Source organism: Physella acuta, unplaced genomic scaffold (genome assembly GCF_028476545.2).
Source record: "Physella acuta isolate Inbredline_101_S28 unplaced genomic scaffold, ASM2847654v3 ptg000074l, whole genome shotgun sequence".
NCBI lineage: Eukaryota > Metazoa > Mollusca > Gastropoda > Physidae > Physella > Physella acuta.
The window spans coordinates 714,914-729,932 of NW_026731594.1; the positions used below are offsets into that span (position 1 = coordinate 714,914).

The following is a 15,019-nucleotide window of genomic DNA, read 5'->3' on the forward strand; positions in this document are numbered from 1 at the left end:
TAGGAGGGGACGGCTGAACTCGTTCTCTTCCCTCTTCATCGCTCGCTTTAGATCAGTCAGTCTGTGTGACATATCAAGTTGGTTATATTGTGTTAAGAAGGACAATAGACATGTGGATTCAGTTATATGAAGCCTAGTGAGGACTGTTAGGGGTCAGTTGATTCAGACTATTATTGTGAAACATTCCTGTTGATTCATTGTGTTATATTGAAGCATTTCTTGATTCATGTAATAAAAGGATCAATAGCGAACCTGCATCTTCGAGTCTTTCTACTGTAGTCGATGTTGTGTAGCATGAGTGGTTCAACTCGTTACAATTGGCGTTGTCGGGCAGGATAGACTCGGGGAAGGTCACATATATATATATATATATATATATATATATATATATATATATATATATATATATATATATATATATATATATATATATATATACATATAAGAAACACAATGTCAGACTGGATTCTTGCACTAAAACCTTTTCGAGTAATTGAATTCATTAGAATAACTTCAAGAAGAAAGGTAACACAAAGTAAAAAGAAAAGGAAACAATACAATTAACCAAAAGGAAACAATAAAAATAAAACAAAAATAAAACAACGAGAAATAATAAAGTAAAAAAGGGGACACAACGTGGGAAACAAGCGGCAGCAACACTGATGTAACGTATGGCTAGCATTCAAAAATATATTCAATTGAATAAAATCAACATCTGAAGGAAGCTAGAAATAGAAAGAAAAAACACTACAAAACCCAGTGTATATAAATCGATTATTTTCTCATTTCATCTTTTATTATTCATCAATTTTTTTTTCATTGTTTTGTATAATGCTACATTGTTGTTGTGTTTTACACTGATTACGTAAAGTTTCTATGAACAAACTTCTAAAGTAGTATTTATTACAAAATTAGTATCTTTATGAGGCTTCATTTTTAAACTAGTTTGCATTTTAAATAAATATTATCACAGTTTATTAATTTCATTTTTACATAAAAGCGGCAAACATGAAGAAACTACGCTATGGAAAACGTAAACTTGTGATAATGTGCTATTCCAGAGAAAAATAAATAATGTCTGTAAAAATATCTGCATAAAATAAACTAAAAAAACAACATATTTGCAATTTGTTTACAATGCTTTGAATATTTGATTTTATTAATCTTAAACAATAATGTGCAAGTTACAAATTTTGTTTAGGGACCTGCCGTTCATGCATACAAATATATGAATACTGAGAACCTTAAATCATGGTACCACCCGTAGTAACCGGTCCTCTTTTGTTATGCTAATGATTTTCAACCGCTTTTAAACGTTGAAACGCTTTCATTTTTCGTTTACAAGAAAAAATTCCCTTGTACGTTTTCGCAAATTTAGAGCTTGCCGTGACATAGATGATGAAGTTGATGGAAGCGTTGATCTGGTAGAGGAACCGCTCAACAATCAACATGGCGGTCTCGGTGGAGAGGTCAATCTCTGCCGTCTGCATGTACAGGTCCATACACATCGGCGGACCCAGCAGCGTAACGTAGGTCACGCAGACGATCAGCAACATCTTGACTGCCTTCAAATCCCTGACCTGTCTTGATACAAGTCTGCTAGTGTTTTGGTGCATTGTTTTCGATGTTATCCAAAGTTTCAAGACAATCAACAAACTGCAGATAAGAACAATTGCTAAAGGAAAACCTGCGATGAAGTTTGTTAAATATATCGTTACGAAAAGATATAGATCGTTGAATAATTTACTCGTATAGAAAATATGTTGGTCTGTTATAGATGTGTTTAGAGTGCTGTCGTATTGAAGATAGTTTAAAGCGAATTCAGGGATAGATAATACTGAAAGGTAGATGTAAACAGCGAGGACGATTAATTTCATTCTCGACGGGGTGATGAATCTGGACACGTAAAACGGTGACCAGACGGCGAAAACTCTTTCCACAGCAATCACAGCGACGTGGACTAGACCGGACACGTTAGAGATGGTGTTAGCAAACGCTAGATGTTTAGCGTAGAAGACGTACACCTTCATAGCCAGGTAAGGGTCGTAGATTTTAATAGCATTGTGGACACACGACATGGATGTTGTGATAGAGAAGAGTAAGTCCGAGAAGGACAGTGACGTCAGAATGATGTTGGTGGTGTCGTGGAAACCGTGTTTGGTCAAGACGATGATGTTGAAGATGTTCCCGGTAACACCTAGCACGCAGATGATCTGGATGAAGATGACGTTGATGAAGAAATCCAGATCCAACATATAGTCATGAAGGAAGTCTCTAGAGAGGAAGTTGTCAGTGAATGCATCGATAAGATCTTCGAAAAACGTTTTCAAAGTCCTATTGCGAAGATTGAAATCAAAATCGACATCCATGGTTAACGGTTAAATCTTGCAGATCATTCTAAACAAAATATAAAAACAAACATGCGTTGTTCACAACAAAAAAAATGTTTTATTTCCTCTTATTTATTTATGCTAAAAGTTGTGTTAAAGTTTTTAAAAAAATATCTAGAAATGTGTTCTTATTCTTATTATAAAATGTGTATTTTCGTTCTATATAAACACTGTGTTCCTTCGTGTTCTTGTATGGTCTTGCATATATTCGTCAAAACCAAGTAAACACAAGCATACATCTTTTGTACCAGCCGTAAGATATCAATAATAATTTATATTTCTACACTAATAAAATAAAAATTCGTCGCCTGCTGCGGTAAGAAAGACAAAGAGAGACATAAGTATGTGATTTAATTTTACATCAAAAGGGTGATGTAGATAGCCTAAGATAATAGTTATAAATGTGTACGTCGTTTCTTTTTATGTGGGTTGTTGACAATTTGTAATCGCGAAGCCGATTTGATTCTGAAAATAAAAGTGTTTGTATTATTTTATTTTCATGTTGACCATAAAATACGATTGTAAAATATACATTACTATTTCTGATTGGACGATACTTTTACATTTAGTTATGAGTTTGTTTTTTGTTGAAGTTTTTTTTTAATATGCTCGTTGTTTTATGAAGTTATTGGTATTATAGAGCCTAAAATAGTTCAAATGACGGCCTGCGAAACAAAATAAAATTAAGCTAATGTACTTTGCGAATTTAATAAAAGAACACACTTACGTTTAGGCTGTTAAATGTTTGTAAACTTTTACAGAGTTTTATAAATATGACTCATCTTTTTTTTTCTTTTCAAAATTTTCAATAAATATTTACGAGGGAATCGTATAGCATTGCTACACAAAGTTTAATCAATACTAAGCTCGGGAGTTTTTGTTGCGATACTTTGTAACCGCTAGATAAGAAAGGGAAAACTATTTTTATTGTTTCTTTTATTTTCGTTGTTAATGTAATAATCACATACGTAACGTTCATTTTTATTGACATTTTTTTCAGGCTTTAACTTTCCACAAGAGGTAATGAAAATAAAATGTCAAAGATAAAAAAAAAAAGATTAATTACTTTTTTACTTTAGAAAGTAGCTTTTAAAAATAAAAGTAATATTTGAGTTTGATTTTTTTCATTAAAAAAATCACATTTTTAAGAAAGCAGTAAACATATCTTTAACATGACCAGTTTAGTGCCCAAAACTAACTTGAGAAATAAAAAAAAACATTGATGTGCCTGTTCTCAAACTTATTGTGATGACTGCATAAAGTACCTTGATTTATATGCCGAGTGGCTTGTAATATTCAAGCTTTCTTTAAACTTCATCTAGTCATCACTAGATAACGGAAATAAAAGTGAAAAAAAATGGTTTCTAACCTGGGTTCAATCAAACCCCCAGGGGCTCGGAGAGTCAGTCTTAGGGGTTCGGTTGAGGTCAAGATATACGCCCGACTTACATAATTCACAATAAGATTTGGTCAGCGCACCAAACCATAATATAAGAAGGGTACGGTACATCCAGATGTTTTATGAAAAAAATTAATTTGTAGCTTTTTGTCGGATTATAAGCAAGCTATATCACACGCGCACATATGTAAATACCTGGAACATGCTTTACTGTTGCTGCAGGTAAGCACATGTAGTGTCATGTGCCTGGAAAATATGGTAAAAATAATAGTTTAACTGTATACTATGCGTAAACGTGGGAGATGTTTGCCAGTTAAAATGCGTAAACATGGGTCACATAAAATAGTTAAACTGTATGAAATGCGTACAAGTGAGTCACATTCTTTATACATTCTTTTGTAAGCAATTGTTAGTTTTAGATAGGCTACAATATCATGTAACTTATACGTAACAAGTATATATAATAGTCATTTTAAACGTATAATACTTAATGTTACAAACTATATAAACTTTTAAGAAAACTTAAATTTAAAATCATTCAAATCTTCATATGCTTGGTATAAGAACTAATACAATGATAGACAGTATGTGGATTGTGGCTATTGATAAAGGACACACGGTAAATTAGTGAGGCATTATACTCATGTCTATTTATAAAGACATACATTTATACTTTTATGTCAACAAACAAATGACCTGCCCTTTGAATACTCTTATAACTTCAAAAGGAAACTTTAATCAAAACGGGTCTAGGTATTTTGATTGTTCTTTGTATGAAAGTTGACAATGGCAACAATATTGATTCGAGATTTTAATCGTAGATTAACAATGTATTAATTATTCACGTAGATTTTGGTTTCAATAGCTCATGTTCTGGAAGCTTTGCAGTTGTAAATGGCCCGACGATTTAAATCGTAGGTTTGTATAAACTTATACAAAATATGACTTAATATCAGAGCAATAGTAGGCCTATAGGCGATTTGAAACGATCCTAGTTAACAGTCATTTTAGAATAAGAATGTAAAATGTCCAACTTCTAATAAATATAATTATGTTTTAGGTTAACACGTTAAGTAAGGACAGCTCTTTTTTATATGATTTATTTGGTGTTATTGCCACTAAAAATTAAACATCGCACTTTTTAAACTCAATGGTCCTACATCATCGTAATTTCAAGATAAGTCGTGTCTTCGTTCCTCGTTTTCTACTACAATAAAATCTCCCTTACACTATGTTGGTCTTTTTTTCTTCTTGTTTTGGTTTTAATCTCCACGCTATTATACATAGGATTTTCCTAAAATTTTGCACATTGGAGTTTTCTAAAATTTATTTTTAAATTATAAAGTATCTGCAGAGTTGAGTATATCAGTTGGACAACATTGTCAAAAATGTTTGAAAAACCATACTGTCTCAATCTATATAACAATTTTTGACATTTAATTTAAAAAAACAATTACAGCAATATTACACTAACCTTTCGGTAAATAGTGTAGTCATTATACGAAATATGATTTGAATTGGTTAGAAAAGATGTGTGTTAGAGTTTGGCTATTGTAAGTCATGAACAATTGAAATAAATCAAATGATACTGCGTGAGTTACTTGTCTTTAAGTGAATTATTGTTCTTATATGAGTTTATAATCCTTTTATGAGTTACTGTTACTTATATTCATTACTAATTCCTTATGCTAATCACTGGTTCGTATTCTAGTCATTAAGAGTCCTTGAAAGAGTAAGTGAACGTTATAAGTTGTATGCGTTAAATATATAATCATTACTTTACCAAAAGACCAGTCAAATATAACAAATTGCATTGCATGAATTGAAATCAGTTGTACTAGCTTATACTCTCTGAGCAGCTTACAATAGCTTTTTGGTTACCTCAGGTTATTTGACCTGGCCACCGTGACCTTTACAATGCACAACTCTGCTGCCGACTGTATGTGTAGATCTTCGATACGCTGTTCTTTATATTCGATGAGTTAATTATTAATGTGTGTGGATTGTGCTAGTATTGTTTCTTCTTTTCAGTCGCTTATCTCTCAATCGCGGAAAAATAGATGTTATGAATTCATTTGCTATTGATATGTTGGGAAGTCAATAGGTGACGTCATACACCAGGAAATTGGTAAAATAAAGGGGGGGGGGTCAACACAGCCAGATTCAATCACTCATAACAATCATCAACTTTTACCCGTTCGCGCCCAAGTCACTTGGGGCAGAGAAAGTAGAGTTCATCAATCCCAGAGATCTCGGCATATGAAAGGAAAATGTGATCATCACTATGCTCAGCCACGTTTTACTTTCACTAACGTGTGTTAGGTACCCATTAGAGCTAGGTAGATCCATGGACTATGTGCTGATTTAAACCGGATTCGCACTCGAGACTTTCGGGTTAGCAGTCTAGCTCTCTACCGCTAGGCCACGCCTTATCTTACATCAATACATTTTTAATTCATTATGCAACACCACCTCATATTTTAGAACTGAATGTTTTTATTTTTTCACACATGTCTAACGTTATTATCACCGTAATCATGTTTTATAATTCATTACAATTTATATATATTGCTGTGACACATCTACTTTAATATTCTCACAACACACAAGTATACAATAAAATCTAATAAGCAGAATCGCACTTTGTCCAAGTGTTATAATATTTGAGGTGTGGTAAGAACAGTATCGGTATCTCCAATGTTCCTGCGCATCTAGTAATCGCCAAACGTATCTGAATTGTAATAACAAGTGCACAATTTAAGCGAACCTATAATAAAAAGGTCATATTTATATTTCTTGTTTTTTTTTAATTTTGGCTCAATAAATTGATATTACTTTACATACACTTTCCCTATTTTAGTTTCTCGTATACCTTGTAAAGACGTTTAATACCTGAGTCGGAGAAATTTAGTTTTGCAATTTTGTCCGTAAGTCTGTGTATGCGTGTATGTATGTGTAAGTGTAAAGGCCTATGTCTGTGAACACACTGACTTGAGTACCGTAAAGCTAGGTTGATGAAATTTCATATTGAAGTATTGAATCAAATTTGTAGCTCTGTATCAACTTTTCAGCGATTTCCGGTAACCGGAAGTGGAATTTATTCTACTTTTTTTTCAAAATCATATACTTGAGTACTGTTTCAGATAGATAAATGAAATTCCACATGTAAGTTAAAGATCTAATTATCAGCCATCTATCAAATTTTTAGTTAATGACCGAAAATAGTAATGTAGGCCCTACGTTATTTCCGATTTCTCAAAAAATCGCAAAGGAATTTATAAAGTACTAATATTCCGTGCTATTATACACATGATTCGTTTTCTTCTACAGGATTTTATTCTATTTTAAAAAGTTTAAGTTATTAAAAATGGATCAAAAATCATGTCTATATTCCAAGTAGACAACCACGAAGTGTTATATAAGAATATTCGAGCAAGTTTAGGGGAGATCACTCCCGGTTTGTTTTAGTGTGGAAGGGGTAGGCGGGTGGAAATGTAATAAAAATAAAAGTCGTACAAACAATATAATGTAAAAAATTTTTTGCAAATTCAGAGATTATACATCAAAGAAAATATCTTAATATGCTGCACAATTCAAACAAACATATTTGTGTTTATGGCAACTGTCCAATTTCTTTATATAATCAATTGATTTCATTCATTAGATCCACAATTAAGCTAACCCAACGAAAACTTGTAGGTTTAGAAAAGCTATACGACACAAAAGCTGAACGCATCAGACTGAGAACTAGAGGGTACTTGTATCGACAGGTATTGGCATCCAATCACTGAAACCTTCCGCATGCTTGAGCAATAGCAGCTAATGTTAAGGAACATTTGACGTTCATTTACTGATTAGATCAGCCGTATACCTGGTGTGTTATACACCTGCATTTTATTCCAAGAATTTCCGTATTTAAATAGAAAAAATTGATAGTTTATGTAAATGTAATACACAGAAACACATCAACTGTTTTATATATCCTAATATGATTCTGATTTTGTAAATTAAAGGTATAAAACATTCGTAGGGATCGAAATGGCGTTCTGGTTTGGAAAGGAAATGTGTCGGCTTTGGAGGTGTGTGTTCGTCGTTTGTTTCGCTGGTAAGATTAAAATCGTTTATACATTTTACTTTTCATATTCGTTTTAAAATTGTTTATATGTTATCGATTGGTATACGTTTCATGGGACGGTGTTGTCAGATGGTAAAGCTAATACCTGCTCAACCCGTAGATTGAGTTCGGTTTTAGGACTAAAGCACTGCGTCATGATACATCTTCTACGTGACTACATTAAATTATGGAAAATAAAGAGTCTGGATATAGAACTGACTAAAGTTTCCTGTTTATGCGGATGTCTCAAAAACAGGTGAAATATACTTCATCTGCCCGATAGACGTTCAGGGTAGTTTCACTGTGTTTAATTTTAAATTATGTAAATTCTTGCATAGTAATGCAATGTTCTGACTGTAAAAGTAAAATTTAAAAAAAAATTATATAGATTGTAATAAATTTTATATGTGTACACAAAAGTTACTGTAATATTAGGGTAGAAGAAAAATGCGTAACGGGAAAATGCGCAAAGAAAAAAAACGTACTAAATATGCGCAACAGAAAAATACACTAACAGAAATTTGAGCACACAGAAAATATGCTTAAACAAAAAGTAGGCACCCAGAAAAAATACGAAGACAGTTGTTGTTTAGATTTTGTTAATCAAGAGTTGCTGATCATAAATTAAATGAATTTAAAAAAATGTTAGTTTGTATTTCTTATTGATATATAGGAGAATATGAAGTAAGAATGTAATAAATATTAAGCTTCACTACGTTATTTTAATGATTTTTTGTAGTTAACTATAAAGATTGATATGTCATGTTGTTATTCCAGTTTTATTTCAAAAAAGTAATTTCACAAAGATTTTTTTACCAAATTTTAATGCTCTTACTTCTATGTCAAAAATATGAAATAAACAACGGGGGATGGCAACTCGGGATATAGACATGATTTTAAATGCATTTTTAATTACTTGATTTTTTTAAAAAATAGAATAGAATCTCGTAGAAATGAAAAAATTGCGCACCACGCGAATGGCAGTCAATATGGGTATAATAGTACAAAATACTATTAATGTTTTGTAAATTCACATGCGTTTTTTTAGAAACCGGAAATAGCGTACATTACTACGTCCGGTCAAAACAAATTACTCAATGTTGACATAAGACAGATAATTAGATATTTTACTTACATGTGAAATTTGATTTATCTATCTGAAACAATACTCAAGTTTTAGGCTTTTAAAAAAACTAAAGTACAATACTTTACATTCCCGGTTACCGGAAATGGCTGAAAATTCGACACAGTACTACAAATTTGATATAATACTTATATATGCAATTTCATCAACCTAGCTGTAACGGTACTCAAGTTATCGCGTTTACAGACACAGACACACAGACACACCCACACACACATCCACACACACAGACATACGGACAAGATTGCAAAACTATGTTTTTCCGACTCAGGGAGCTGTAAAACGTCGAGATTTACAAACATCTCGATTTTTTTTCTTTTGCACGATTACAAGACTTTCTCTATGCTACGTAGGCCTATTTACGAGAAAGTAAAAATCGAAATATAAACTCATCGCCTCCCTTTTGAAAAAAAAAAAAGACTTCTGTTTTCCAGGGGAAGCAACTTTACGTAAAAACACTTAAAAAAGGAAAAAGAGAAAATCAAAATAGAAAAAAACAGTTGTATTTTAAGTTTTACGCTAAAACCTAAAGTGTTAAATTATGTTATTTTTATTTAATTTTGATTTTGAGTATGCATTTTAGAAATTTTTAATGAAATAATCATTTTTATTTCAGATATGCTCTAACGTTTTACAACAGCATTTTCAAAAACATTAGAACATTTTCCATTTGCTTGAAGTACAACAATAAATGAAATCTTTATCAAATTTTGGATCCCTTAATGTTAATGGACACAGTAACTTTCAAATCAAATTAAATAATCCAATCACAAAGGTTATTAAGTAGTCGTTAAGAAGGTTGAACTTATCAAGACGTTGACTTAGAACAGAGAATTTGATCTTGTGATTACGTTTGAAATTGTCTATCTATCAGAAACAGTATTCAAGTTACAGGCATTTGAAAAAACCGAAAGTGGAATTAAGCTTCACTTCCGGTTACCGAAATTCGCCAAAAGTTATTACAGACACACAAAGGATGTAATACTTATACATGACATTTCAGCAACCTAGCTGTAACGGTACTCAAGTTATTGTGTTCACACACACACACGCACGCACGCACGCACGCACACACACACATACACACACACACACACACGCACGCACGCAAGCATACAGACAAGATTGCAAAATTAAGGTTTTCCGACTTGATGACGCGAACAATACGGAGATTTTGATAAAACTGGATTTTGAAATTCTGTCTGATTAAAATAAGCCATCTATAACCCGTATTTGATGAAGTACTTAGGTGTAAAACGTTGGATATTGTCAAAATTAATGTAATTTTTGTGAACGATTTTAATACCTCCTTTATTTGCTGTATAAGAATAGTAATAAACCGGGAGTGGTCTCCCCTAAACTTTCTCGAATATTCTTATATAACACAACGGGGGATGACAACTCGGGATATAGACATAATTTTAAATCCATTTTTAAATTACTTAATTAAAAAATAGAATCTCGTAGAAAAAATAATTGCGCACCAAGTGAATGGCAAACAATAAGTGTAAAATAGTGCGGAATATTATTAGTACTATATAAATTTCCATGCATTTTTTGAGAAATCGGAAATAGAGTACATTACTATTCCGGTCAACGGAAATTACTCAACATTTGACGGAAGGCAGAGAATTAGATCGTATACTTATATGTGAAATTTGATTTTATTTATCTGAAACAGTACTGAAGTTATAAGCTTTTGAAAAATTGAAAGGAGAATAAGTTCAACTTCCGTTTACCGGAAATGGCCTATAAGTTTAAATAGAACTACAAATTTGATATAATACTGATATATGAAATGTCATAAAATCTAGCTGTAACGGTACTCAAGTTATCGCGTTTACAGACACAGATAATTACACACACAAACACACACACACACACACACACATGCACACACTAGATACACACAGAATTCGTACAGAATTTCAAAACCTTAATTTGTTTTTATGATTACAATACTTCCTCTATACTTTGTATACGAAAAAGTTATAAAAAAAATAACAAAAAAAAACACACCGGGAAAACCTATTGAGTCATATCTCATCACAGACAATATGTATAAGTCGCGGCAGCATGTAATTAAAACGATCTAACAAAACATATTGCATTTTTTTAAAAACTTCTACAACCTCTACAAACAGGTTGTTTGGCTGTTACCATGACAACAAAGAGCAGCCTGTTTTCGCTAGACCGCCGGACCAACGTGAGAATGTTGTACACAGCTGACCAACTGCTCTACCGCTCCTCATCGCTAGCTTGTGCTGCTGACTGCAGCCATAGATCTGACACGTGCTTTAGCTACAGCTATAGCAAGCAGAATCAATCTTGTCGACTGGGTAAGCCATTCAACAGATATGCATTTACCATAGAATACACTTTTTACAAGGTTTTATTTAACTCGCTTCATCTGTCGTCAGTCTGTCTGTCTAGATCGAAACGCTGGAGTGAAAATTCGGACACCTCTACTTGACCAATACGATTCATATTTGGCACGTGGGTCAAGACATGAAGACAATGCAATCTGAAATTAAATTTGACTTAATTGGATGCCTAATAATTTTTTATGAATTAATTAAAATTTGGACCGAATCAATAGGCATGTCTATCCAACCACATCACACGCGTCATCACGTAGCTGCGCCATCACCTTCAGTAGGCGCGCCATCACTTTCAGTAGGCGCGCAATGGTTTTCAGTCATGTAACTAACTCTATTGTAAATAAAACATGTAAAGTACTGAAAAAAAATTCATAAAAAACGTTTTAATAACAAGCTTTTATGTAATAATGCACTAAAAAGTATATAATAAATTATAGACTACTATTTAAATAACTATAAAGAAAAGCGTGGGTCACTTTAGTATCTATTGGATACCTTTACTAATGTTAAGGTTTGTTGTTGAATTATTTAAAAAATTTCAAGCATTATAATCTTTAACATAAGTTTCTAATCAAAATTAATTGATGATTTAAATTGTTGTTAACATGTAGCCTATCCATCCTGCTGTTTCAAAAACGAATATATTTTTGTATTAAATAGATAAAAGGTTGGTTAAAAACATGAACTTATAAATTGTTTAAAAAACAAAACAAGGTTCAAACTTTCTAAAATAACGCAATTGGTTCCTTCATTTAACGTACAGGGTCATGGTTAGTCCCTGACGCCAGCACCGTAACCACCAACCAATCATATCAATACCCTTCCGGTTCGCTATGTAACACAACAGCCAACTTTACCATCTACACCAACGGAGGCATCAGTGTGTGTTTGTGGTACTCGACAACCAGGGCCAACTATACTTCAGCTCAAGAAAATTGTAGAGGTTTGTGCTTGTGTGTATGTATGTGTGTTTCTCTGTGTGTACGCCAAAATAACACAACAGCCAACTTTACCATCTACACCAACGGAGGCATCAGTGTGTGTTTGTGGTACTCGACAACCAGGGCCAACTACACATCAGCTCAAGAAAATTGTAGAGGTTTGTGTTGTGTGTTTGTGTGTTTGTGTGTGTGTGTGTGTATGTGTGTTTCTCTGTGTGTACGCCAAAATAACAAAACAGTCAACTTTACCATCTACACCAACGGAGGCATCAGTGTGTGTTTGTGGTACTCGACAACCAGGGCCAACTATACTTCAGCTCAAGAAAATTGTAGAGGTTTGTGTTGTGTGTTTGTGTGTATGTAAGTGTGTTTATGTGTGTGCACGCCAAAATAACACAAAAGCCAACTTTACCAACTACACCAACGGATGCATCAGTGTGTGTCTGTACTACCCGACAACAAGGGCCAACTATATATCAGCCGATGATAATTGCAAAGGTTTATGTTGTTAGTTTGCATGTATGCACATGTGTTTTACTGTGTGTACGCACAAATCGCTCATCGAATAGGTCATCATATTAGGCGCCGTTTAGCTAGTAGACTTCAAACTGATTTTTATTTCGGAAGTGGTTTTGTAGACTGGTTTTTTTTTTGAGTTTTTAAACCTTAATGGATATCTACACCCCTTCCTCCTCCCAACTAACGAGAATCAGGTACTCAAACATGGAACATTCAGTATATCAGTCGAGTTCTCAACCAATGTGCTATGATTTTGGTATTTTTTAAAATGATCTTGTATATTTTATTGACATACTGAGTACACATGATTAGCCCCATTATTTGCATGGTGTCGACCGGTAAGAATTAGACATTCTTCTGTTCTGTATATACGATTACGTTCCTTGATAGTTTAAAGGCATATCGATACCGCCTATCCTAGTTGGTGATTAAATGAAACTAAGAAGAAAGTTAAGTGTTATTAGAAATAAATGTGTTCAGTTACAGTACTGGGGGGGGGGGGGAATAAAAATGCTTACAAATCTTTCAAATTTGACGTATTTAGTTAATTGTTTTAGCGGATGGAATGCAGAGGCGTAGCGACCCTTCCCGGAGCCCTGGGATAAACTTTCGATTTGCACCACCCCCTCACACTTTCGATTTGCACCCCCCCCCCCCCCCCCTCAAACTTTCGATTTGAACCCCCCCCCCCTCAAACTTTCTATTTGCACCCCCTCCCCTCGAACTTTGATGTACACACCCCCCTCAAACTTTCAATTTGTTTTTCAAACCATTTTGGCGCCCCCTTAAGGTCGGCGCCTGGGGACATATGTCCAGTCCCCCACCCCCCTCTACCCTCGTTACGCCTCTGCTGGAATGATTAGATTACCTACACAATCTTTTTTAATGAATCGTTATTATATTGTCTTTAATATATTTGAAATATGATATCTTTTTTCCCACATGTGTTGCATTGGTTTGCATTAGCCAAGGGAGCCCAGCTGTACACCTTCAAGATACAGGAGAAGTATAACATACTTCTAAACATCTACAATAACACACAAGTTGACACTTGGATTGGTCTAAATGATATGGTCAAGGAAGGTGAACTCATGTGGGATGATGGGACAACTCTCGTCGATTCCTGGAAAACTGTGATTTTTAAGCCAGGTACTAATTTTTTTTTGTAAGCCTTTTCCATCTAATTAAAAATAAATAAACTTGTCCGTTAGTTCAAGATGAAGAAAAAATGATACAAATCAGAGGTCGAAAATGTCTTGCAAGACACTATGAAATATTATTTAACTGTCTACATAATCCAAAATTAAAATGTATCTACTTCAAAATTATTGGGATTTTATAAATTTTCTTAATTTTAAAAATACATTAAAATACATTATGAAAAATAATAAATACTAGATTTTACCCGTTATAAAATACAATATTAATATTTGTAGAAACATAATTTCTTTTGGAAATTACTCAAGAACTCTATGATGCTTAAGGGGTATATAATTTTTCTTCTATATTTTTGAGTGTTGACAACACAATCCAAAATTTTATTTTCAAATTTTTTTATTTATTTTTAAAACTGCATTATAACGTTAATTAAATACGTTATTTTACCAATTACAAACATATATTATTATGTTTAGATATAAATATATTACTTCAAATGCTGCACAAGAACACTACTGGATTTATTTACTATGATAGGTTTTCTGTTGACAGCACAGTACGCAATAAAAATTGTCCAGTTTTTCAAAAAGTTTGGGGAAAATATTTACTTTTGAATATTCAAAAGTTATGTAAATGCTTTATTATGTTACCAGTTATAACATCCATTATAATGATAAAAATACATATCTAATTTCCAATACTACCCAATAACACTATGATGTTGATTGAATACTGGATTTATCTCCCATGATAGGTTTACCAGATGACAGAGGAGGCGACGAGGATTGTGTGCAACTAAATAGTGCCTACTACCCCCTGAACGACATATTCTGTAACAATTCCAGAAAATACATCTGCGAGATCAACCCAACTGGCTTTTAAATAAAAATTATGTGTGGCTAATCTAAATAACTTGCTTTTAAAAATAAATTACAAAATTGCAAATTGAAACAACTTGATTTTAAAGAAAATA

At 33.1% G+C, this 15,019-nt stretch overlaps 2 protein-coding genes across 2 annotated transcripts; one reads left to right on the top strand and one right to left on the bottom strand.

The window, feature by feature from the left end:
* Window positions 1–1,289: 1,289 nt before the first annotated feature.
* Window positions 1,290–2,369, bottom strand: LOC131952956 (uncharacterized). Its single transcript, XM_059315901.1, has 2 exons — window positions 1,918–2,369; window positions 1,290–1,656 (listed from the first exon to the last, which is right to left on the bottom strand). Exons 1-2 carry the CDS (start codon window positions 2,367–2,369, stop codon window positions 1,290–1,292), a joined length of 819 nt encoding a protein of 272 aa, XP_059171884.1.
* An 8,839-nt stretch (window positions 2,370–11,208) lies between these two features.
* Window positions 11,209–14,928, top strand: LOC131952963 (CD209 antigen-like protein E). The gene is made up of 3 exons (XM_059315915.1): window positions 11,209–11,386; window positions 13,855–14,037; window positions 14,801–14,928. The coding sequence occupies exons 1-3, from the start codon at window positions 11,209–11,211 to the stop codon at window positions 14,926–14,928; spliced, it is 489 nt and encodes a 162-aa protein (XP_059171898.1).
* Window positions 14,929–15,019: the final 91 nt, after the last annotated feature.